This window comes from Canis lupus, chromosome X, assembly GCF_011100685.1.
Source record: "Canis lupus familiaris isolate Mischka breed German Shepherd chromosome X, alternate assembly UU_Cfam_GSD_1.0, whole genome shotgun sequence".
NCBI lineage: Eukaryota > Metazoa > Chordata > Mammalia > Carnivora > Canidae > Canis > Canis lupus.
Window position 1 is genome coordinate 15711557 of NC_049260.1, and position 26798 is coordinate 15738354.

At 42.8% G+C, this 26798-nt stretch overlaps 1 protein-coding gene across 11 annotated transcripts in view; it reads right to left on the bottom strand.

Annotated features, from left to right (window-relative positions):
* SH3KBP1 (SH3 domain containing kinase binding protein 1) overlaps nucleotides 1-26798 on the bottom strand; it is a 339617-nt gene that overhangs the window by 150977 nt on the left and 161842 nt on the right. For all 11 annotated transcript variants that reach the window (XM_038586998.1, XM_038586995.1, XM_038586997.1 and 8 more), the window contains one exon: nucleotides 12395-12498. In XM_038586998.1, the coding sequence (XP_038442926.1) occupies nucleotides 12395-12498 (104 nt within the window). The remainder of the gene's footprint in view (nucleotides 1-12394; nucleotides 12499-26798) is intronic.

Below are 26798 nucleotides of genomic sequence, written 5' to 3' on the forward strand. Positions count from 1 at the left end.
AAGAATCCAGACATCCAGGCACAACTGTCCCAGTGACTATTCAATACCACACTGTGGCATTTAACAGCATCTCAGTTGAAACCATTCCATGTTTCTATGCCAACTCAACTGATATGTGTTATTCTTTCAAGGAGCTTTTTATAGGATTAGGATGGTTGGGAAAATTCACCATGAGCCTGAATAGAAATAGTCACCGGATTTGTGGTGGGGGGATCCTTTGTGCTTGTCCTGAATAAGGAACCATAAAATGACCTTCTTTCTCCCAGAATCACAGGGCAGGAGGGAAAAACCAAGGGCATGGACCACAAATGAGCAGTCCCTAGCATAATCCCCGACAGTGTGGAGCGGCTGGGCCAATTCCACTTGATTCAGTTTGACAGTATCTAAAACATTCCTGTTCCCAAATAAGTGGCTCCAGCCTGAGATCCCTGAAGGAAGTACTCCTGATATGTGGGATTGGTTAGCTGCCTGCTGGGAAAACAGGGGTGTCTTTACCTCACCACACCCCCAGATGCCTATATCAATGTCACAGCACAGTCTGAGAGGAGTGGCCAACAGGGAAACAGCACAGGTCTATCATTAGCCACACTGTAAGTGGAGGGGCAGGCAGTAAAACCACGGCTCATTGCCTGGGAGGTACATTTCCCATTACAGGCACCCTGGCAGTGGCAGGGTGTCTGGCCCCTGTGCCAGTGAGAACTGTTCAGTACTATTTTTTCCTATAGCTGGCTGTTTATTTTTTTTATTTTTTTTATTTTTTATTTTATTTATTTATGATAGTCACACACACACACACACACACACACACAGAGAGAGAGAGGCAGAGACACAGGCAGAGGGAGAAGCAGGCTCCATGCACTGGGAGCCCGACGTGGGATTCGATCCCGGGTCTCCAGGATCGCACCCTGGGCCAAAGGCAGGCGCTAAACCACTGCGCCACCCAGGGATCCCAGCTGGCTGCTTTAGTTGTAAGATTCAGGCTGGGGATATGAGAAAAAAAAAAGATCCTTACCCTCCCACTATCCCTCTTCACCAATTTTCTAGAGTTCCACTTCCAGTATTAAGATGAGGGCATTGAAGTCTAGAGCAAATACATTCATTCATTCATTCATTTTTTCATTCATTCAAAGAGTAAAGCATAGTACCTCACACTCTGAATTAAGTATGAAGAGCAGGGAAATCCTTAGGGCAAACCCTCCATGGGGATCTCTGAAGCCCTGACTCCGCCACAGAAGGATCTGCCCCGCTGTGAGGAGCAAAGGGGACCAAAAGACAGGACAACTTTAGCCACTGTTCTTCATTAAGGACCACCAAGCCCAGGTCTGTGTGTCCTCCCTATTTGACCAACATTTATTAAGCACCTGTCCTGCAGTGCTCTAGGACTTGGGAGCAGATTCACTGGTGAACAAAACAGAGAAAGACTGCTTGAGAAGCTCCTGCAACAAAGGAACATACAGAGCCTGCTTAGAAATCAAGCTTGCTTATGTTTGTTTCTATATTTAAAAGAGAGAAAGCAATGTGTCTCTTTGTAATAAACTGTGGATTATGGATGTTAGCAGGGGCTTAGCATTTCTGCTCCAAGGAGAGTAAGAAAGGGGAAGCAATGTCCACCTTCTCCCCCACCAGCACACATTCCTCTACAGCCTGCCGCAGACCAGGCCTCTAGGCTGAGAACAGCCCCCACCCTGCACCCCTGGGCCCAACTCAGCCAGCTTTGGAGCCCAGGGCTCCATCCTGAGAGAGAACCCTACCTTCAGCCCAGAGCTGGGAATAGGTACCTTACACCTGGCAGTGTTTGAGAAAGAACGACACAGTAAAAGCACTTCAACAGTTTGTCGGGGGGAGGAGGCTGCAGTTCCCGTGTCTTCACAATCGCCAGCATCTAAGTGAGTTCATGGCCCAAGAAGCTCATCTCTAGCTATTTAGCCCTGTTGGAAGCTGAGTAAGCAGCAGGGTGAATTTCTACACTTCCATCCACCCAATTTTATACACATTAGCTACATTTGTAAGGCACTACAGAAAGGATGCCTGTGGATGCAAAGATGACTATGCTGAGGTACATAGCTATTTGGAATAGTTTCGACTTATCAGAGTTGAGGTTTTACCTGTTAACTGTACTAAGAAATGCAACAACAGCTTTACCAAATCTAAAGTCTACCTCAAGGTGTGAGTAGCAAGACAGAAAAACCCATTTAAGGGCTGTTATAGCTTTCTATGTGCAATTAACCCTTTGTAGCCCAAACCTCAGTCAGAAGCACACTGTGGGGGGGGCATGTATTGGAGGGGGGAGAGTTGTGAGGGAAGCATGGTGGGGGGAGGTACATGGCGAAATGAGGTCAGCTTCATTGTTCCCAGAGCTGTTTTACCACTCTTTCCAGAAAGGACAATGGAAAAGTCAAGCTTTAAGGAAAGGCCTACACCTTAACATGACTAAAAATTTCCTCAAAATTTATTCAGACTTCATAGGTTCTATTTCTAGGAATTTAACCATTTTCTCTAGGCGGTCCAATTTGTTGGTGGATAATTGCTCACAATAGTCTCTTTCGATCCTCTGTAATTCTGTGTTGTCATTTGTAACCTCTCCGCTTTTCTGATTTTATTTATTTGTGTCCCCTTTTTTGTCTTGGCGAGGCTAGTTAAAGATCTATTTTATCTTTTCAGAAGACCAACTCTTAGTTTCACTGATCTTTTCTATTATCTTTTTAGACTAGATTTTATTTACTCACACTCTAATCTTGGTTATTTCCTTCCTTCTACCAATCCTGTACTTCATTTTTTTTCTTTTTAAGTTCCTTGAGAGTATTACACTAAGTGAAATAAGACTGGTGGAAAAAAAAAAAAAAAAAAAAAGGCCTGGTGGTTGCCAGAGGCAGGGGCTGGGTGTAGGTGAAGTAGGTGAAGGTGGTCAAAAGGTACAAAATTCTAGCTCTAAGATAAATAAATCCCAGGGATATTATGTGTAGTATGATGACTATAGTTAACAGTAGTGTATCATATATTTGAAAGCTAGTAAGAGAGTAGACCTTAAAAAAAAATTCTAACTATGTGCGATGATGGATGGTAATTAAACCCATTGCTGTAATCAGATAACACTATATACATGTATCAATTATGCTGTATGCCTAAAACTAATACCATGTTTTATGTAAATTATAGATCGAAAAAAAATTATTCAGATATAATTAAATGAGAATTTCCAACCAGCCTTTTCTTCTTTGAGAGGTAAGGGAACGTATTTTGAAAATTTTTAGAACACCAGAGAAATACTTAGTTTTTAAAAGTTTTTAAAATTGAGGCATAATTCATATAATGCACACATCTTAACAGTACAAGTCAATCAGTTTTCACATATGCACCCATGTAACCCACACCTCCATCAATGTACAGAAAACTGCCATCACTCCAGAAAATTCCCTATACCCCTTCCTAGTCAATCTACCTCCTCAGGTAACCACCCACCTGATTTCTATCGCCTATGATTGATTTCACCTTTTCTAGAACTTCATGTAAATGTTCTAACACATAGTTTTTCCTTTTGAATATTACCAGAAAAATACAAATTTTTTCTAGAAAACATCTTTTTCTATTAGTGGAATTGGTGAAAAAATGTTTTTAAAGGAACCACTCCCTGAAGGCATGAACACTTACATTATTTTCCATTTTAGTTGCTTTAAATAACCATCCCTGTTGATTTTGGGACATGAAAGCTGGTTGTGCTAAAGAGAAACAAGTGTTATCTAGGTCCTATATGCCTGGGCCAATATTTTCCCCCAATTCCTGTGTACTTCATTGTCTGATTACCTCTTTCAGGCAAGGCCACAACATTCCACATACATGGGAAAGTGATTTTTTATTCCCTCATTATTCTGAGAATAAGCCTATTCCACATGAAAGAGGCCCCTCAAAAGGAAAATTTGCAGAGTAATTCAAAGGGAAATTACTAAAGAAAACATATACAATTTCTATTTAAGACGTTAGCAAACTCTGCCCAACGAGACAGAGCTACATGCACAATTTGCCTCACAGTGGAAAGGGTGTTTTTTTTTTAAAATCTTAATTTTTTATATATATATATATATTTTTTTTACAATTTTTATTTATTTATGATAGTCACACAGGGAGAGAGAGAGAGAGAGAGGCAGAGACATAGGCAGAGGGAGAAGCAGGCTCCATGCACCGGGAGGCTGATATGGGATTCGATCCCGGGTCTCCAGGATCACGCCCTGGGACAAACGCAGGCGCCAAACCGCTGCGCCACCCAGGGATCCCAATTTTTTTTTAAAATTTATTATTTATGATAGTCACAGAGAGAGAGAGAGAGAGAGAGAGAGAGAGAGGCAGAGACACAGGCAGAGGGAGAAGCAGGCTCCATGCACCGGGAGCCGGACGTGGGATTCGATCCCAGGTCTCCAGGATCGCGCCCTGGGCCAAAGGCAGACGCCAAACCGCTGCGCCACCCAGGGATCCCTGGAAAGGGTTTTTGGTAGAACTTTTCTAGACATCCTTCAGCAACAGACAGTCCTGTCCTTCAAAATAGCTACAGGTTAATCTACAGGTCCCCAAATTCCAAAATGACTCTACGCTAAGGCCTTACTGTCATTCCAACTTGAAAATATGAACAAAGAGTAAAGCAAACCATCAAGATAACCTCTTTCTGATGAATCAAGATCCTGAAGCTTTGTCCCGTCACTATTCCCAAGTGAGAAAATTGTCTACAGGGATGTGTTAATCTTAGAAAACCTGTCTGTAAGGAATCTTCCAATGGGGGTATTCCTTTAAAGTTCAGTGTGGGAGGCACCGCCACTTAGCTCATCAGCATTTTGTTGCCTGGCCAGCTTCTGCTTCCTTTACTCCACACCTGCCCTGGAAGCTTCCCAGGTCATCCCTGACTCCAGAGCAAGGCTGTACTAACACCCTGTCCTCACCACTCCAGACGAGCCCAGCGCCTTACACAATACACCCTGTGCTTGCTGAAATGATCAAAATACTTCTCACCTTCCAGGTGCCTGCGGTTGAAACTCCTCCTGTTCTAGGAAGCATCTTCTTCACCCTCGGGGAGCGCCTTTGTTTTTAAATTCCTTCCTCCTTTGTCAAGGCCAGCGTTTCCCACTCTTATACCATCCTGGGTTATTCATTAGCTTCTTAGCTGTGCAAATCTTTTTTTTTTTTTTTTTTTTTTTTTTTTTTTTGTGCAAATCTTAAGCTCCCTGACTATACCGAACACGTTTCAAAGCAAAGATTCTGTTCAATAAATCTTTCAATCTCCACGAACACAGCTTTTGCCACAGAGCAGATATTTGAAAAATCCCATGGCTATGCAAATCTCTTACAAATAGATTTTAGCTTGCAAATATGTTGCTTTTATACAGTTGTAGTCTATTTTGTGTGCTGATGATTCTAATCTAATCACTTTTTCTTCTAATCGTGGCTGCCCTTTCCTTAACATGCTCTCTCACCTGTGCACATTACATCATCAGACGTGTCCACCCAAAGTTTTTTGAAGAAATGACTGTAGAGCAGCCTCCGTTCTTTGGATTATCACATTCTAATAAACAAATTTTTATATTAATGCTATCTCCTTTTTTTCTGAAAAGATAAACGCTTCTACAGCAAGGGGTGCCTTGATGGGTAAGAATTTGGGTATGCTTGGATCCCCTATTAATCACCTTTTATTTTTTTAATTAATTAATCAGCTTTTAAATGACCTTGACTTCTCTCAGGCAAGCATAAAACAAAAGGCATCTTTCTTCATATGCAAGTCTTTGAAGTTCTTAGACCAAGAAAAAAATGAGGAATACCTGCTATTTTGGGTCCCTGGACCCAGTTCCAATGTGTGTGGGGAGGGGGTGAGAGAAGTTTCACCACACCAACAAGCAATTCTTCAGACATCAGTTGAGTGTCCTACCACTTAACTCAATTCTGACATTATCTACCCAGAGACAGCTCCATATCCCACAGGTTAAGAGCTCAGTCCTACAGGACTGCTCTGTTCCCCACCCCCTACTTTAGCACCAGTTGCAAGTCCAGGTTGTCACCCATACTTCTGATCCACTGGCTATAAATCAGAGGTTCCCATGATCCCCTCCTTGGGTTCAATTAATTTCCTAGAGTGGCTCACAGAACTCAGAGAAACATTTTACTTACCAGATCACTGATTTATTAGAAAAGGATATGATTCAGGAACAGTCCGATGGAAGAGATGCACAGGTCAAGGCACGGGGAAAGGGCGTGGAGCTTCCAGACCCTCTCCAGGCACCACTCTCCACGCACCTCCACATGTTCACCAACCCAGAAGCTCTCTGAATCCTGTCCTTTGGGGTTTCTACGGAGGCTTCATTACATAGGCATGGTTGATTGACTCACTGGCCACTGGCAACTGATTCGACCTCCAGCACCCACCCTCCCCAATGTCAGTGGGAGGGACTGAAATGTCCAACCCTCTAACCTACTGTTGGCTCCACTAGCAGTGGGGGGCTCCTTTGCTTAGGTGTTTCAAAGGTTACCCCATTAACATAACAAAAGACCCCTCTATTACTCTTTTAGGAAAGCCCAAGAGTTTTAGGAGCTCAGTGCCAGAAATGGGCCAGAGACCAGATTATATATAGTTCTCATTATAATTCACAATATCATAACTGCCCATCTGTACCCACAAATGTTGTCTGATTAAGTTAAAGTTCTGAAGAATTTCAACAACCCATTTAACTCGAGTTGAGAGAACCAAACCCACTGTTTTGGGTGCGAGGTGATGCCTAAGTTTCTTGAAAGTACAAGTTACCATCTTTGCAAACTCTAAGGCCAGGTCAGGCTTTAAATCTGAAATTAAGACCATTGGTCTCCAGCGAGCCTGACTAGGGACCACTGAAAAATACCGCAAAAACAAACCACAAAGAACAAATAAAAGCTAGAATCTCTGAATATCCCTTGGGTCACCACAGAGAGACTGGCTGACACCAAGGTCATCCCAACACAAGAAGAAAAGTAGCTCCTTTCCCAGGCTCTAGGTAACACAGACAGGGAAACGAAGAGGTTTCAATGCCCTTTGCAAAAAAAAAAAAAAAAAAAAAAAAGGCCAACAAGCCAAGTTTGAAACTCCAGAGGCCTTCAAATGCCATTTCTCCTGACGAGCTTGTCTATATGCCATCTCTGGCCTTATAATTAGAATTCCGTCTGCACTGATCAGTCTTTTCCACTCTGGACAAAAGCAGCACAAGTGTATATTTACAGTGATTTCTTTAAAAAAAATCTAAGAACTCAGTCTGCAATTTTTTCTTTCAAACTGGTAGCCTGGTTCCTTTAGGTTTGCAAATATGAACCTAATGATGAGAGTAGAGGCACTATCTCTAGCCAGTAGGCAGAAGCATTCTAAATGCTGTTTAGAGGAAGGTAACTTTGCCAGGTGCCCTGAGCCCGGACAGCCCTGCATTCCCCATTCCTTCTCTGAGCCATCTGCATGGGCCCCTCTGGGGTGAGCTCTCCGGGCTAGCAGCCAATTCAGGCCAGATAAGGGTTGGGCTATGTCTACCCAAACCCACGTAAGCCCACTGCTCTGTTAGACCACCATGTGGTCACAGAGCTCAAAAAATATGTAAGTGTGAAGAGAAAGTCAGTGGTGAGAAAGGATAATGGTGAACGATGTGAAAGTTAAAAAAAAAAGGAAAAAAACCTGCTGCCAAATTAGGTGTGGATGAGACAACCAGAAGACACTGGGGGCAGTGGACTATAGAACTTTATTTAGAAGGAATGGGGACTCTGATTGCTTCCTTTGTGTTGTTGTCAATCCATTTTTTTAAAAAGTGATGGAAATCATGAAGGAGGCAACATGGAGGCAGAGAGGACATAACTCAAACCAGCAAACCTGCATTTAAGAAGAACAACTTGACTCTATGAACTTATGGTGACAAACGGCAAATGAATGCACATTTTCATATTTTATGGCAAAATTAAATAGGATATATATTATCTTTTTTTAGGATACATAGTATCTTAATAAAATTGTCTTAATTAAATAAGATATATATCTAATTAAATTAATATATACAAAATATCATGTTTTACGATTCTTTTTTTTATTCTTTTTTTTTAAAGATTTTTTATTTATCCATTCATAGAGACACACAGAGAGAGAAAGGGGCAGAGGCACAGGCAGAGGGAGAAGCAGGCTCCACGCAGGGAGCCTGACGTGGGACTCAATCCAGGGTCCCCAGGATCAAACCCCGGGCCGCAGGCAGCGCCAAACTGCTGCGCCACCGGGGCTGCCCTACGATTGATTCTCTACTTGATTCAACCTTTTTCAACAAACCAGTCCATACCCCCAAAATCCTCTGAAGAGTTGTCTGGGGGTTTTTGCTCCTTTAGGGAAAGGGGTGTGTGTGCATTTGTGTGGGTGTATAGCTTTGGGATACTGTAGGATCAATCTATTAATCACTCAATAAAAATATAACATATTTATACACACATACACAACATCACCTATTATACTTTTATTGCCCGATAGACTGATTGGTTTCATAGTCTTGAAAAGCTAATACTATGGTCTTACCTCAATCTGTCCCTATGACTGAAGAGTTTTTATTGATTTGGGATGTTAATTAATTTCCAGTGGAATGAGAAAATATCCACTGGCATTTATACATCCATTATAAAAAGGCATATTTTACATTATGGCCAAGTATCTGCAATATTACAAGTAAATTGCCATAATGGGAAAATTCATTTTTTGATAATGTAATTTTTTAACATGGTTTAAAAGGCCAACCTTTACATTTTGTTTTACATAAATATCTGAGGCTACATATCTTTCCTTTTTCCTCTGTGAAGCAAGCCCATCATGAAATCTAGCATGGAACTGGTGGTGAGTGAACAGGACGCTGGTCCTGCAGGTGGCAGGGACGTCCTACATCATCACTGAAAGAAGAATAATACCTGCAATCCCTCCTCTCCTTCAGCAATCCATGCCTGCTTTCTCTACAGCCAACAGGCAGGCAAGGGCAGGCACTATCTCCCAGAAATGTGTTAATAATCTTCCTTATTTTGATTTGTATTACATAAAACATTATTACAACATTAAAGGAAAAACTGTCTTCTGTGACACAACCAGTTTTAAGTCTTGTTCCCTTTCAGTCTTTAATCACATGTGCGGAGATATATTTTACATGGCTATGTCCTAATGTATGCAATTTTGTGTCCTGATCGTTCATTTATTTTGCAAAAAAAAAATCTTTTCAGACTTCCATTTATTCATTTACTTATTCAGCAAGCATTTATTTATTTTTTTTTAAATTTTTTTTATTTATTTATGATAGTCACAGAGAGAGAGAGAGAGAGAGAGAGAGAGGCAGAGACACAGGCAGAGGGAGAAGCAGGCTCCATGCACCAGGAGCCCGACGTGGGATTCGATCCCGGGGCTCCAGGATCGCGCCCTGGGCCAAAGGCAGGCGCCAAACCGCTGCGCCACCCAGGGATCCCTCAGCAAGCATTTATTAAAGTACATACTAGGTTTCAGGCACTCTTTCAGGTACCACGTATGTAAAGATAGATCAAGACAAGATCCCGCTGTTGAAAAGCTCTCAGGTTAGCAGAATTTAACAGAAAATTACCTTGCACATTATTGTAATAAATATAGATTTAAAGACCTCTGGGTTTACCATCTTAATGTCTTCACGATCTTCTAGCTGGATAATATCACTTAATTCACATAACTATTCTCTCTCTTGATTATTTTTCATTATCACAAGCAATTAACTCAATTCACATATTCTTTTTCTGTTAACCATTTTCTTTGGATAAATTCCTGGGAGTGTGCTTACTGGCTCACAGGATGTTAATTCAGACTTGTGCAGCTCTTGCCATACCCTGCTAAATAGCTGCATATTAGGATCATAAAGATATACAAAGTTACCACACTTCTCGGTATTACCAACAGTCTTACCACAAAATGTTTTCTTAGGATTCTCAAAAGCAGGAGCTGTTATCGTCTTAATTTACATTTATTTAATTAATAGCAGTGTGGAACATTTCTTCATGGTAAAGGTTTTTCTTTCTCTTTGTGGGACTTGTATTTATGACAGATTTATCTACCACTTATCATCGTTACAGTATCTTCCTAATATATTTTCATATGTGATATATATAATAACTTTTCATGATTTACTGCAAAATGTTTATTTGTTGTCCTCTGAGTTTGGTTTTTTTGTTATTGTTTTTGGGTTTTTTTTTTAGCTAAACTTGCTTCAAATTATACCAAAATTTTAACTTTTTAAAAAAAAAATTATTAGTCATACTGTTTATTATTCCCTTTGGAATTTCTCCCACGGATTCAGTCTTAAGAAATTTGTCCTTCTGGGAAGCCTGAGTCGCTCAGCAGTTGAATGTCTGCCTTCGGTTCAGGGCGTGATCCCAGGATCTGGATTGAGTCCCAAATCGGGCTCCCTGCGAGGAGCCTGCTTCTCCTTCTGCCGGTGTCTCTGCCTCTCTCTCTCTGTGTCTCTCATGAATAAATAAATAAAATCTTTAAAAAAAAAGAAATTTGTCCTTCTACCCCTGGCATAAATGTTCTACACTGTTGTCTGTTCATGTTTCATTTATTCAACTTTCAACAAATGTCTCCTATGTGTCCTGCTTGGCAACAGGGATAAAAAAAAAAGATGAATGAGGGGTGTTTATGTGGCTCAGTTGGTTAAGTGTCCAACTCTTGATTTCAACTCAAGTCATGATCTCAGGGTTGTAAGATCAAGCACCTAGTCAGGCTCCACTTTGAGCATGGAGCCTGCCTAAGATTCTCTCTCTCCCTCTGCCCCTCCCCACCACTCGCACAGGTACTCTCTCTCTCTCAAAAAATGATGAATGAATGACATGTCAATACAAATTCTCCAAAACTGAGAAATAGGCAATAGAGGTTACTTTGTGCCCTCCCAGTGCCAATGGGAGTCCCAATAACTGATTCTTTAGAGGTACATATCTTTGTTTGACACCCTATTCACTATTTATGATTCCTTTAAAGTGGATGTTAACTGGCAGAACCAAGAGCGATGAGAATGATTCTGTTCAGATAGCAATAAAAATGAATCTTGACTGCCAGAGATGCAAGTGCCTTATTCCCTAGAAGAGACAATCTCAAAGGTTAGTTTATTGCCCTGTAGGATACTGTGTAGTTTTACATCTGACTTAGCAATCTTTTTTTTAAAAAAAAGGTTTTATTTATTTACTCATGAAAGACACAGAGAGAGAGAGAGGCAGAGACATAGGCAGAGGGGAAAGCAGACTCCCCACAGGGAGCCCATTGCGGGACTTGATCCCAGGACCCTGGGATCACGACCTGAGCCAAAGGCAGACGCTCAACCACTAAGCCACCCAGGTGCCCTGACTTAGCAATCTTAATCAAGTATTTTCCTTTTTAGTTATAAATATTTTGCTCTTCCACAATTCTCTTTGAGCCAGCCATACCATCTTGCACATCCCCTTGTTAACAGGTTAAATAAGGCTTTGACGCATGCTCATTTTATGTTTGTAGGGGCATCAGGGAATCTGGTGGCTAGCATCAGCCCTGCTATTTGGACCCACATCACAGTTCACTTAATCTCCTCCTTGACTTCTAGCTTCCTTTTTATTTTTTATTTTTTGTAAACCATGGGTTTCTATAAGGTCAAATGGTACTCATGAAACCAAAGCTACCAGAGAACTGTATTTCTATAGAGAGGTACATGTGTTGAATCAGAATGAATGATCAGGTTCCAGGTCTGAAGTCCAGGATTGCCCAGAGTGGGAGAGTGGAGCCTGAGAAGCCTGTGCCAGTGTGTGGGGAGCCAGGACCAAGCAGGAATAAGAGAATGTGGTGCAGTGGAGAGAACAGGGTCTCCAGCCAGGTGGACCTGGCTCCAACCCTCAGCCTTAACTCTTCTAGGGCCTCTTTAGCCTCTTTTCTCATCCACAAGTTGAAGTGCTTATGATAGGCCATCCAATGGGCTCATGTATAAAGAACCTTGTCATGCCTATCACATACCAGTCTTCTATAAGAGTCACTTCTTTTCTTTCCCTTTGAATCCAGTGTCCCCCAGGATGAAAACCAAATTCACCCTCTAGAGATGGCTCAGGGTCACTCTGGATAGCCAGAGTCTACTAGCAATTGAAGCAGAGGAGAAAAAGCTGTGGCAGTGGACTGGAAACCCAGAAGCACCGAGCACACCATGTGAGAAAGACCATAATTTCAAATGGCCCACACCTGCTCCTCGTGGGCTTGGCAGCATTCCTCTCTGGGAATCCTTTCCTTTGAGAAGAGACTCAACCTGATAGCGTGTAAGGTCTTGTTAAGCTCTAGCATCCGCCACAGCAAGGTCAACCAGGGGTGGGTCCTGACAGCCCACAGGAAATCACCTGCCCACCCACCTGGCACACTTACCTCTCCTACCACCTCTATGATGTCGCCGACTTTCAGCTCAAGCTCATCGTCATTCTGGGGCAGGTAGCTGAATGCCACCTGGCAACGGCGCCTCCGTCGCTCGCCTGGATGGGAAAAGCAAAATATTTAGATACAGCTCTTGTCTCAAAATTAGATTTTTAAAGAGAGGCTTCCTAGGCATGCAGGCAAATTAAGCTGACTTGTCTCAAATATGCTCTCTGGGACATGGCTAGAGGCACGGCAGCCCTGGTCTCAGAGAGAGAGGCAGTAGAAAGCAGAGCAATGCTTCTTGGTCTTTTAAAAGCTGCTGGGTCAGAAAGGCATGGATATGAGAAACTGATCCGTTGGTGCAGAAGGCAAAAACCCCACCCCTGAAGCGCTGGAGCACAGTGTTGCCTTAAACGCTTTTCCACGGATGGGGCTTTGTATTTTGCTGTTGTTGACTTTTAATGAAAGCTGATGTGATGTAGAATAAAAAGAATGGTCTGCTTCTAATGCTAGCAAGACAGAGGAAGTTTTCCCCAAATGTGCAAAGGAAAAGATAAAGTAGCCTGGCCTTTTTCTTACTAATCAGCACCCTTTCAACATGCTGGAACTCAGGCCTGATAAGCAAAGGCTAGTTAGATTTCAGCCCGCCCTTGGTGCCATTTCAAATGCCCCACAGGGGTTCAACAGATCCACTTCGTTCCACTCCCTTCTGTCCCAGGGGACCCATTAGCAGGATCCCTGGCTGCTCACACAGAGCCAACCCAGGCAAATCAAGATAAAAGCCAGGACCACACTTCACTTGACCGGAGGACACTGAAGGTTCCAGCATCTCGCTCATCCTGAGGAGCCCAACTGGGAGGCCCAGGCTTAGAGCTGGTTCAGGTACAGAAACAACTGTCCACACCACAGACATGCCCTGTGGGCAGAAAGAACATGCATGTGGTATGTACGATAGGGTGGGGTAGGGGGACAGACGAAGAGACGGCAGTGGCGGCCCAAGCCAGGGAGAGGTGGATAGCAGAGAAGTGAGACCAGCATTGCTCCGAAGTTTGTTGCTCAAGGCTCACCACCTCATATTGTTCCCTCCTGTCACCACATGGCCTAGAAAACCAAAGCGATCAACGACCTCAAGGAAACACATTTAGAAATGCTGCCATTCTTTTTGGATACTGCCTACAGTGATTCTTTTCCTTTTCTAGTCCTTTCCCAGAGAAAGCAAATCCCTGCGGGAGTGATCCCAGGCCACACTAAGGCCCCACGCGGCATGACATCACACAAAGGGGAAGGTCTGCTACATCGGATGTGCTCACTGATCAATATGTCTCAAAAGCCAGCGGCCTAGTTCTCTCTGTTCTATTTTTCTCTGCCTGCATCTCACTAGGGCAAGAACCGAGTCGAACAGAAGGAAGGGGGCTGAGGTTCAGAATCAATATCTTGTCTAATCACATCTCTGGTGACTATACAAATACACTCCACACCTTTGTGCAAAACCACAAGCCACCTGGTCCTGAGGGAGAACAAATGCAGAGCTCCTGGGCCCTGCCAGCTGCTGACTGCACTGTCTGAAGGCCAAGGGTTAGCCATGGAGGGCTCGGCTCTCCCAAGCAGTGAGGGCCCATCCCAGCTGGCTTCTCCCCAGGGTGGGACAGGCAGGGAGGGGGGATTGGGGAAGAGTGGTACTCCAGAGCAAAGAATTCCACTGTGGCTCCATGGCTTCCAATGCAACAGGAGGCAAATTCAGCAATCTGTGTTATAATAGGTACGGACTCCTCATTCTAGCACAGAAGGTCTGGACAACGAGGCGATCTCGGCACCCATCTCCTATTCCCTGTGACTTCCCTGCCCCCATACATATACCTCTTATTATAAATCGGTAAGAGCTTTTATTTGCTAGATGTTATATTAAAAGCAAACTCTGCACATACAAATCTGAACAGAGAACAAGTAAACATGACACATCTCTGAAACCTAACACTCATAACCACAGAAGTCACCAGGCCTGACCAAAGCTATTTGAAAATAACATCTGAAGGCCCAGTGTTGGCTGAGATCATGAAACACAGTTATATGTAATTTCCTATTTTCACAAAACCCTCTGTAAGAAACAGCATCTAACCCAATGCTACACAAATGGCAAAAGAGAGAGTGATGTATTCTTCAAGGATAGACTAACGCCTCAGACTCAGGACCTGGAACAGAATAATCAGATTTCTCTGGAACCAGATCTCTGCATCAGATTCCTATAATGCCCTGTCTGGTATCAGGAAGAATGACACGTTTACTAGTTTCCATCTGCCAGACTAATCGATATTTCTTAAAAGCCTCTAAGAAGGTTGCTTCACTGGTGGCATAAAGTCCAATCAAACACATCACCAACATACAGGATCAAGAAAAGTGAGCCCTGCAGTGAGGTATCCAGAGGCTGCCGAAGGTAAAGGCCACCTGACCAGACCCCAGGCAGAAACAGTTACTCCCTTTGGCGCTGGGATAGCTTGTGATCTTCTCTAAAGCACTTCTGGTATCCATCATCCAATCTCATCCTGCCAACCACGTGAGTTAGAAAGAAAAAGAGAGGAGCCAGAATGAGCAACCATTTAGCAAGTGAGAAAATCAGGGTTCCATGTCTTATTTAAGGACAACAAGCTAGTGAGCAGCAGTATCTCCTCAGCCTGAGTCAGAGCTGTCCCCTAATGCTGGATGAACCAATTCTGTTCAAGTCTTGTCCCAGGTTCTCTGCAATCTGTATTTAACTGCTTCCTGTAACACTGGGTGACACAGCCTTAGATTTTCACCCATATTCCTGGATTGCTGCTTTGCCAGGCCTCAATTTCTGCACATCACCATTCCGATTTCTTGCCAGATCTACCCAATCTAAAACCCAGTTCAAGGTGGGTGACTGATGTCAGGAGACACTACATTTCAGCTGCCTCTGTCCAAACAAAATTTGAGGGACTTTAAGGATGTCATTTGCCTTATTTCCCCCTCCTGGCATTTCAGTGATGTTTACTAGTCAGTTTTGACCGTCCTTGAGGAGGTATATAGACAACATTGTCATCTCCTTTTAATAGCTGGTAAAAACTGGAGAAACACTAGGATGACTTGCCCAAGGCCGTGGTTTAGAATCCCTGAATTTGAGCTACCACATTCACACTCAGAGCCCGGTCCACATGAACTCAAGATTTCACACATTACTTTGGGCTTTTTTTTTCTATGGGATAAACTGAGTCTTGAAAGAAAATTTAAATGCATTTGCTGATCGTGGCCAACCATACAAATCACTATTAGAACAACTAGAAAGAGGAGAGAATATATGTTTTTCCTCCTTCATGTGACGGTCATTGCCACCATCCTTTGTCCCTGTGTGTGTCTTCTAGGCAGGACCACTTAGCTTCTAAGACATAACTACAAAAAGTAACAAACATAAGTTTTATGGATATACGTGCAAATGTGTGTGCTTACATGGTCTGCCAAAAAATGAATGGATAAGGCAGATGTCACAGGGTGTATCTGACATGTCTCTCCTTTATTGCCACACTGTATGATGGCCACAAAATGCCAGTGCCTCACCATGCATTCACAGGTGGAAACATAGGCATGGGGATGGCAAGGCAAGCATACTCCCAATTCCCGCTCTAGGGCCTCACGTATTCCTGCCCTTACATTCAGAACCAGCTTGGTTTAATAAGACAATACCAGCTAGCATTTATTGATCACTTATTGTGTCTAAATACTGAAAGTAATAGCCCTAATGGCACGAAGCTAAGCACCATGTATAGATGACCCCACTTAATCCTCATACTGAACCTCCTATTTACAAACAAGAAGAAACACCGAGATTGAGTGTTTTACCAGAGGTCTTACAGCCCCAGAGCCACTGCCTTCCATGTCTGACTGTTCTTAAGAACTCTCAGCTATGGGTCTTGAGACTACAGAGAGGACTCGCTGGGCCATGTGGGACGTGGTAAAAATGTGAAACCAGGAAGTGAAAAACCACAAATCAGGAGCATTTCCTTACAGCTGCTGGATACTGAGGCTATTGCTGCTGGATATTTTAATGAGATAAAACTGGTTGGAAGGAGAGGGAACAAAGTATACTCACTCACACTCTCTAAAAATGACAGAACAGAAACTAAGAAGGGCACTATGACCCATCCTTAGAAACAGCACACTCTATTTTAGAGCCTTCTAGGGTCTTACATGTGAAAACTTTACTAGGCCGATTCATTCAATGACCACAAAAATATAACAACAATGCAGTGGTTGAAAAAGGTCTTTGGCTCAACTGAAAGCTTTCAACAAGCACACAGCCTATTTTTTTTTATATCACATACCTCCTATGACAGAACACCAGTATGACTACAAGGGTCTAAATCATTTGAGATTTTCAAGGAACCCACTAAATCAAATGGATCCTTGCTGCATGCCTAGGGCACATGGCAGGATCCTGAGATCATACTGCAAGAGAGAAAACATTGACAAAGGTCAAAAAGAAAGTTAGAAGCCCCAGATCTTGTTTCCAGGGTTACTTTGGGCATTTTCTCCAGACATGGCCTGGGGACCATCTACCTGTGTCAGGAGGTTGAAATGCAGGGAAGGCCTATGGAACTATATTCTATGGGTATTGGGGTCAATGACCTGCACATAATTCTGACTCACCAAGTGACACTACCCACAAAAATCTAAACCTCAGTAATGAATCAGTACCACTAATTCCAGGTGACAATGGGTGACAGTGACTGACAAGGAGAAAACACCTTGAGGGAACAGGTGATCCCCCTTTAGAGGACTCTAACCAGTGGTTCTTGCTCTTGGCTGCATATTGAAATCACCTGGGGAGCTTTCATAATCTAAATAGCAGTCCCAGAGGAACTAGGTCTCCACAGAATAATAGCTTCTTCCAGGGCTGGGGCAAAGAGAACACAAAGTGAGAACAGAATATCCACTAATGCTAACACCAGTGAAGTGCTCAAACACTTGAGGGCTACTTTCAAAAGGACACAGAGATCAGATGCTTGACGAGGCTTCCACTGGCCAAATCTGGGACAGTGGCAGCATGTACTGAGGGTTGTATTATCACTTATTAATTTCCAAAATAATTCATGAACCCAGGCTGATTAGTTCAAGAGGTAGCTAGGTTCATAGCTACCTAGCTTGGTGAACTGATTAGATAGATAGGTACAGGGCAAGAAGCAAAAGCTCTCCATTAGGAAAAGCATGTCAGCTGATAAATACAGAAATGATAGAAACAGACAACCGCAATTTTATAAGCATCATGGCCAGAATCAATGGTTGCTAAAACCACTGGGTGAAAGCTTGTTGGGGATTAGGATGTGTAAAGAGTCTCAGAGTATCTCCCCACAGAGTATTCATTAATTACAAAAGGAAAATGGTCCCCTTAGAATAGAGAAACCAGATAGACACAGTCTTAAAGCTCACACTGCCAATAATGGGACTCCCTACGTGGCACGTGGAAAAAGACTTAACATCACCTACAGAATGCTTCTGCCCCAAACATTTACCCTAAATCTGACCATGAGAAAACACTCATGCAAATCCAAAACGATGACAGTCTACAGAAACTGATCTAATTTAAAAAAAATATATTTCTTGGGCAGCCCAGGTGGCTCAGTGGTTTAGCGCTGGCTTCAGCCCAGGGCCTGATCCTGGAGACCTGGGATCGAGTCCCCCGTCAGGCTCCCTGCATGGAGCCTGCTTCTCCCTCTGCCTGTGTCTCTGCCCCTCTCTCTCTCTCTCTCTCTCTCTCTCTCTCATGAATAAAATCTTTTTAAAAAATCTTTCTTAAATCACGATCACATACAATTTTTTAAAGACTACTGTTTTAGAAGCTGTTTCAGATTTAAAAAGAGTAAAGAGATACAACAACTAAATATCATGTGATCCTTAATTGCACTTGGGGTTTTTTTAAGGTGATAAAGGGCATTATTGGGAGAACTGAGGAAATCTGAATATGGACCAATGCTAGATAATAGCATTATATTAATGTTATATTTCCTGCATGTGCTCACTCTATTGCAGTTACAGAGGAGAATGTCCTGGTTCCAAAGTATTTAGGATCAAGCGTCTTGATATCTGTAACTTACTTTCAAATTGTTTAAGGGAAAAAAGAGTGTGTGTGTGCAAGCGTGCATGGGCATGTTGGTGTGTGTACATATACATATACATAGAGGGAGAAAACAAACATGGCAGGATGCTAATAGTGGGTGAATCTGGATGGGTGTTCACTGTAATACTGTTATTGACTTTTCTGTACATTTGAAATGTTTCTAAATAAAAATTTTAGGGGAGGGGAAAGGAAAAAAATATAAGTTCCCTGGCCCCACCCTTTATCAATGGTCTGGGGTGCAACAGTCCGGGCATCTGTATTTTAAGAGCTCCTCAAGCGAATCTAACAGAGTCAGGGGCAAGAGACATCTAGACAGATTGGTTGTTCAAAAATAAATGGAATTTTCCAGGAACATGCTATACGGGTTCTACATTCAGTTTCCTCTCCCAAGGGGAAGAAAAATCAAACTCGTCTGGTGATATCAGGCTAATACATACCCCAGGTGGAATGGTGCCATGCTGTAATTTTAATTTCATAGGACTTCAGAAAAGTCTTACCAAACAGCCTCTAGCTCTGAAAATGTGCTCCTGGGAGGACGGAGGATGGAAAAGATGGCGGTCTCTGCTATGATTCATTAGCCACCAGTGCTGGGGGTGCAGCAACCCCCCGACTTACTGAGCACATTCCAGATTCCCAAAGAGGCTGTTCTTGAGTCAGAAACCTCAATTTATGCAAAAGACTAGGCTTCCTATTTCAAGATGGAAAGACAATGCAAAGTAAACTAAATACATGTGGAGAATCACCCCCTTATACTAGAAACATCCAGTGGATCTGGGGTGCAAGGGAAGAGAGAAAGTTGAATGACTGATCTTGCCAGACCCAGCATCATACCGTTTTCTGGGAAAATTCTCACTCCTTATCCTGTTTCAATGTAACATACATAGCTCAGAGGAAGAGGAGGACACTTCTGAGGTTGGTGGCATGCTAGAAAAATGAGGAACTTCTGGGTCTTTCTTGCCAAACCCCTCTGGCTGTGGCTGGACTGTTACAGTGGAAACGTACAATATTTAATTAACCAGCACTGTTTGGTCCCTGGAGATGAGCCTCCTTGATTCTCTTAGGGCTGCCTATAATCAACATCTTTGCATGGCAGAAAACAGTAAATCCATTTATTTGCCTGCTACTTCAAAGGGAAGGTTCATCTGAAAAGAGGTTATAGCTATGCCAGTGCTCATTTGTTCCCAATTCTACCAGAATACAGGAGGAAAATATAGAATCGGTAGGGAACCATTTATTAGGGCCTTGAAGCCATGACTGGTGTGGAAAGGGAGGCAGGTAAAGTCAAAAGTCACATAAGGAAAATCAACTAAGTCCTGTTGGAGATGAAAGAGACAAATATTGACGAGGTGTCTGCTGTGTCAAGAACCATGCTAGGCATGTTACAAGTTCTTGCACCAATCCTGTAAGGTTAAGGATGCTGGCCCCATCTTCATAAATGGGCACAGACAGACTGGATAACTTGTATGAGGGACACAAGTTAAATAAGTTGTGGTCTACAGCCCTCTTTCTTCCACAAAGCCAGGGTAATACCAGGAAGGCAGATTAGATGTGCATTTCTGGGGAACTTTGGATGATGCTCTCAGGAGGAGAACTTCCCCACAGGAAGTTTCTGGACACAGAAATGACTACAAGATGTGATGAGGGCAGTGCTGTAGGGAGAAGTGGCTGGTGTGTGGGGGGGTGCAGAATACCTTGGCGGAGGGAGCCTAGAAGCAGGCAGATAGCCCAACAGAAGACAATGAAAGACAACAGTCATGAAAAACATGATGGAAGGAATCATATACACAGGGAAAGAGAGGCAGATACACAGTATCATTAGTTGATGTGTTTCAATTGCTCTCTTGGCAGCCAGGGCCCCTCTCTCACTTGTCTTTGATCCCCAGCACCTAGTTTGGGCCCTGTTAGAGCAGACAGTCCATTCTTGATGGATTGATGGATGAATGAACTAATGAGTACCTATTCCATATTCTGTCTGTGGGTCACTGTTCTGTGAACAAAAATTTTCTAGACAGTCAAAGAGGCACTGGAAAAGGTCAGTGAGGGTGGAGGGAAAGAGTTAAAGCCTCAACTTTAACTCTTTAAAGTTGTGTTACAGTGGAAACGTACAGTATTTAATTAACCAGCACTGTTTGGTGTTAAACAGGGCACCCACCCACATGTGTTTAAAAGCCAATGCTGAAATGGTTAAGATGGTAAATTTTACTTTATGTGTATTTCACCACAATTTTTTAAAAAGCCAATACCACCTTGAATTGTTGCAGCTACAGAGATAGAAAGATGGTGGCCTGTCATCTTGCCATGGGGTCAAAAGTGCCGCCTTCTCCAACATTGCAGTCTGAAGCATGTGTGATATTAAACAATGTCTAATATACTCCTAAATGCTTTCTCCTAAGTTTATGGTCCACTGTCAATTATCCATACCAAATGACAGAGCAGGGATATATCTGAGCAGGAAATAACATATATTTGATTTTAAATTTAGTCCCATTAAAAGACAGAAAATACTTAAGTAGGGAGAGATGTATGTATAAGAAGGTTCAGGCAGGGCAGCAGTGTCTCTAATAGCAAATGCATCTATGCCCAGAGATCTACACAGGAAACATCCTGAATGTCCATTGAGAGGGACTGGCTGTGTGGTATATCCAGGCCACGGGAAACTAAGCAGCTCTTTAAATCGAACAAGCAGTTCTATATATACTAACATGGAAAAGGTGCCCCTAATAGGTTAAATTAAAAGAGAAAATCACATAATATGTGTAATATGCTCCCCACATTGCAAACACATACCCACTCCCTTCTTCCCTCTATAACCTCCACCCTGGACTCCAAGATTTACTCCTATCACTCAGAACGCAGTCACAGAGTATGCACTTGAGAAATGTTTATTAATGAATAAATGGATCCATTCAACATTCGATTAATATGTGAGGGCCTGATAGAATGAAATAAATGAAAGAAGGGGTGTGTGCATACAAGAACATGCTGGTACAGCACAGAAAAGGGTATGAAAGGGTATGCCCCAAATTAACAGTGGTATTTTTGGAAAGGGGGATTAGGAGAACGTAAAGAGAGACTTGTGTAAATGTTTCTGCGAGTCACTTTGTTTTTACAAAGAGCATGTAATAATATACTGTGATAATTTTTAAAAAATCATCACAGTTGCCTATTAAAATAATTATCATGCATTGTGAAACTTATTTTTCTGATTAGGCTTTGATGACATTCATAGTAAAGTTAGTCTCTATTCTCCAAGTAAATAAATAAATACGAATTGGTTCAGACAGAAAGGTGGTTGTCATAGGCTGAATGCCAAGGGGTTGAGGGGTCTGAACTGGTTGTGGCTAGTCCGTGAGGACAACGGGAGGTGTGAGCCAGAGAAACGCCTCCATATCTGTAGTCCACACTACTATTACTCTGATCAGACGCTGTTAGAAAAGCCAAGGAGCCCCATCATATCCTATCAGTTCTGGATGCAAGCTCATTTTCCCTGGCCTGACTGCACAGGCCAGACAGCCGTCTCCCTCCAGGTAGTAGGGGCCGGCGGGGGTTAGCGGGGCTCTGTGTCCATCTTCTGAGCTTGCTCGCTCTCACTCACTCACTCACTCACTCACTCACTCACTCACTCACTCACAGGAACACGTACACACCCAGCCGCGGGGGTGCCTCGTCTGGGCTCTGGGCTCCCCCGCCAAGCACTGCCCTCATCCCACCAGATGCATGTTACCGCTGAGCGGCCTAGTCTGTTTGCCTCATCCCTTCAGCTCTGACACCTCGGCTCTTTGACGCATACCTTCTTCAACCAACGCCACTCATCTCAGCACACCCACACACTCCTCATGATGGTTCCGAGGATGCCATCTCATCACAAATGCCCACTCTCTCTCACTGATGGAGGAGCAAAGGAAGGGACATAGATCCCCTGACCTACTCCTCCCTCAGGCCTACAGGCTTTGGAGTCTAATGCTCTGTTCTAAAGAAGCCACTGAAGCGAGTTTGAATAGTCAGTCAATTAACGTATGATCCCAAAAATCGACTTTCTGCTGCTAGTGCGATATAGAAAGGGGCCATCCATTAAATAAACTGAGTTTCTAAAAACAACAACAACAACAACAACAAAAAAATTGAGTTTCTGCAAAGAGAGTCTGCCTCTGGATATTTTCAATGTTAATACTTGATATTGCCTTAGAAGCCACATCTGTAATTTTGGTGCCAAGTGCATGAAGAACTTCTACCACTGTAATGTCCTCTCGCTCAACCATCTTATATAAATGGCACATGAATTAACCCACCAAAAGGACACATGAGCTCTGATTTTACTGCCTTGCACACAGGGTCTACACGGACAGCATTAAGACACAGGAAGAGCGTCCTAGGCCTCACGACACAGGAGACACATAATCTAGTGGCCCCAGCACTGTGACCACCTCACACCTCATGCTCTTTGTCACATCGTGGCTCTTCACCTCAGTTTTCTTACCTCTTAAATTGGAACAATGGGGATAGACCTACTTCACAGAAGGCTGTACTGCCACCTGATGCCCTCTCTGGGCTCTATTCATCTTGCCATTTGTGAATTTGCTAAAAGGCAGCCGTGTTAATGATCTGTGCCTATTCAACTAATTTTCTTTTCGCCATCCTTCCTTTCCCATCAGAAAACAGTCAGTGATGTCTCTAAACATCCTTCAGGTCTTCCCCTTTCCCCACGCCAGGGTGGCGTGGGCCTTTCAGGATGCCCTTTAATCTCAATGGGCCAACCCACAACAGACCATACCAGGCAGACACCTCCCCAAGTGTCCCTGGCCTGACTTCCCCAGTCCAGGCCCCCATGTCGCTGGGGGATGGAGTCTGGATGTTCAGAAGAGAAAATCCGATACATAAAGCACATTGCTTTTCTCTGCTTTAGCAAGGCTTATTTTGGCAAAATGCCCAAAAGAACTCAACATATTTATAGAGTTTTGTTTGATCTACTTTTAAATGCTCCATGCAGAGTCATTCAAGTGAAATGAGAATACAGATTTTCAAAGGAAAAACTGAAGGAAGATTCTAAATATAAGTTATTTGTTGAGCATAAACAAGATTTCTCCCTTCTATCCAACACACTCCCTCTAACGCATCTATTTTTAAAGGCATTCTCAAACTTTGCTGCTGACAAATAGATCAGACCCCTAACTTTTACAGTTCAGGGGGGAGGAAGGGCGGGAACAAGAGGGGGGGGAGTGCGTGTGAGCGCACGTGGAAGTGTGGCAAAGGTCTAGAAAATCCGAGAGACTCTCATCTGGGGACCACCTCCCTTGCCTATCCTGAGAGAATTCTAAGGGGAAAATACCTACCACAAACAAACCTAGAGTTTCTCAGTTCTTAAAATCTGTACCCCAAACAGCCATTGTCCTGAGAGATTTAGAGAATGACAAAAAAATTCCCTATTTCCCCCTTGAGGCAGAAGGGGAAAGATCTTTACTGCAGCTAGTCAAAATGTTTTTTTTTTCTAATTTTGACTTATTTTTAATAGAGTTTCCCTCCTCATCCCCATCAGAATCAAGAGGTGGGGGAATAAGCCAGGGTATTTATGAATTTTCTTGATGCAAAGGTGGGGGATTGCATGCCCACAATTTCTTCTTCTGTATCCAAAAGCAGTGCCTCTTAATGGGGGTTTGTGGACAGAGTTAATTCAGGGATCTAAACATGGATGGGAAGAAAATTATATCTTTAATTTTACTATCCTCTAACTAAAATCTGGCCTTCCTTTTCACTATGCATATAAGGCAATGAACCACACTGGTCCTGGCAGCACCTGTGGATTTTACTGATTTCCTACCACCTGGATAGATCTTTTCATTTCACGTCCCTGTCACTGCAGTTATCATGAAATATCATTTACACCCACCCTTACTTCAAAATTTATGATAGCTTCTAGACTCACTGCTGGATCTTGCTATTTGATGCATCCATATAGAATATGTATTATTTATGTTTTTGCAGTATTTTGATAACTGTACTGTAGCATAATTGGTTTCCTTTGCAATCCTATGGACTTTATTCTATTCATTTACAAACATTATTCTGAGAAGAGGTCACAGGCTTCACCAGACTGACAAACAGATTTCACAGCAGTTTAGAAAAAAGGCTAAGAACTCCTAATCCCTGTTTTCAAGATTATGGTTTACATGGAAACCCAAAGATGCAAGAGGGGAATTATGTATATTAAAAAATAGAGCAGTAAACATAACATTTGGACTCCGTCTGTTGGAATATTCCATAGCCTTTGGAGGAGCACATCACGACAAAAGCACCACATCAGGCAACATCACAGGTCCTGTTCCATGAGTAGCCATGTGGCTCCGGCTTCAGGAGGCTGCTTGCCACATGCCCTCTTATTACCCAGGTCCGTGGGTGGCTAGAACTATCATCAAGGCGCCGTGGGCTCAGTGCCCACGCTCCCTTCCACGAATGCCAGGACAGCTCATTTGCAGGCTGACATCTGGCACCACCAATATCCCTGCTCCAACCAAGCCCTGCATTTCTCTCCCTTTGCTAGCTAGTGAAGTTATGAAAGGCAACTACAAGGTCCCCCCAGCCCAGGATAAGGTGGTCACTTGGGCTTCCATGTACTCACAGAGCTTCACACACACGTCTTTCTTCCAGCCCTAGTCAGCTGTGCTGTCATTCTTTGCCTGCAAGTCCCTAGTGCCTGCTGGGTAGTGAGTGCACAAATGTTCCACAAAGGGAGGAAAGTTTGTGCCAGTGCTTATAAGTGCATACAACTTGCCTGGAGGGGCTGTTCGACTCCTGCCACACTCCCATCTTTGTGGGTATCCCTAGAGGATGAAGGATGATAAGGTCAACAAGTCCAACTGGGATGGGAGGCATCCATCTGAGCAATACTTCAAAAAAAAATTTTTTTTTCAAAAAAAACTTTTTAATTAAAAAAAAACAGAATGCAAAAAAAAAAAAACCAGAATGCAATTCCACTTTTAGGTAGTTATACTTTAGATAAGTTATATGAAATGTATAAAAATACATCAAAATGTTCAATGCTACATTATTTGGAATAGTGAAAAACCAGAATCACCCTAAATGTCCTTCAACTATGGGACTGGTTAGTCTACTTCAGGTGTAAGTCCACATGGACTATAAAAGAGTGCCATAGCTCTAAATGAACTGGTATGGCAAGATTTCCAAGATTCGCTTTAACCTAACATAACAAATCATGATACAGCATAAACACTATGATCCCATCAACATGTCTGTATCACTATGTGTTTGGATTAGGTCATACTATCTGAAACTGAAATTTTATGGTCAAATATGTGCAATATCTTCTGTATCATCCAAATGTATATGTGTGGAGATCTGAGGAGATAATCATGAGCTAGTGTGCATGGTGGCCGGAGGTGGGGAGGGGAGGCAGGGGTTTATGTGACTCTTTGTACTCTGACTTTCCTGTATTAAGAGTTTGTTTTGTTTTGTGTTGAGAGAGAGAGAGAGAGAGAGAGAATATGTGTGAGGGGAGGGGAGGGGCAGAGGGAGAGGGAGAGACAATCTTAAGCCCGCTCCACATCCAGGGTGGAGCTCCATGCAGGGCTTGATCTCATGACCCTGAGCCAAAATCAAGAGTTGGAAAATTAACCCACTGAACCACCCAGGCAGCCCTGAATTAAGTTTTGACACTAACCATGTATTATTTTAATACTGAGTCTAACTAAGAAAACTTAGGTTGAGTCTAAAAGAAAATTACAACTCAAATCTTTAAAAAAAAAAAAAAAAAGAGCAGTGAGGTCTACACAACACACTAGCACACAAGCTGCCTTCCAAAGGGGGCAATTCTGTGGTCCTCAGAATGACAAAGCCCGTTAAGGGGTGGGGCGGGAGCTTCCTCTAGGAGCTGCAAATGGTCTTGATACCAAGGTCTTTCTGGAGGGGTGTCATCCCAAAAAGGACAGGTTTCTAGGAGCAAATGAGCAGTGCAAATAAAGGGACCAGGCTACCTGTAAGGGAAGGTTTCTCAGCATACTTTTTTCAAGCAAATAGATTAGCAGTGCATATATTAGCTCTTTGTTCAAAGCAAATAAAGGCCTTTTCTCATTTATTTAAGCAACTCCTACATTCGTTTTAAGTATAGGAGAGTAGCAAAGGTATGTTAAGTATAGGAGAGTAGCAAAGGTATGTTTAAAAGATGGTATTTCACATTCAGACTTCTCATTTTCCAAACTGCTCTACACCTTTACTCTCTTCCTCAGAGGGAAGGAACTGAGTGTCATGAAAAGTGTAAATTTAGACACTGTAAATGTAGAA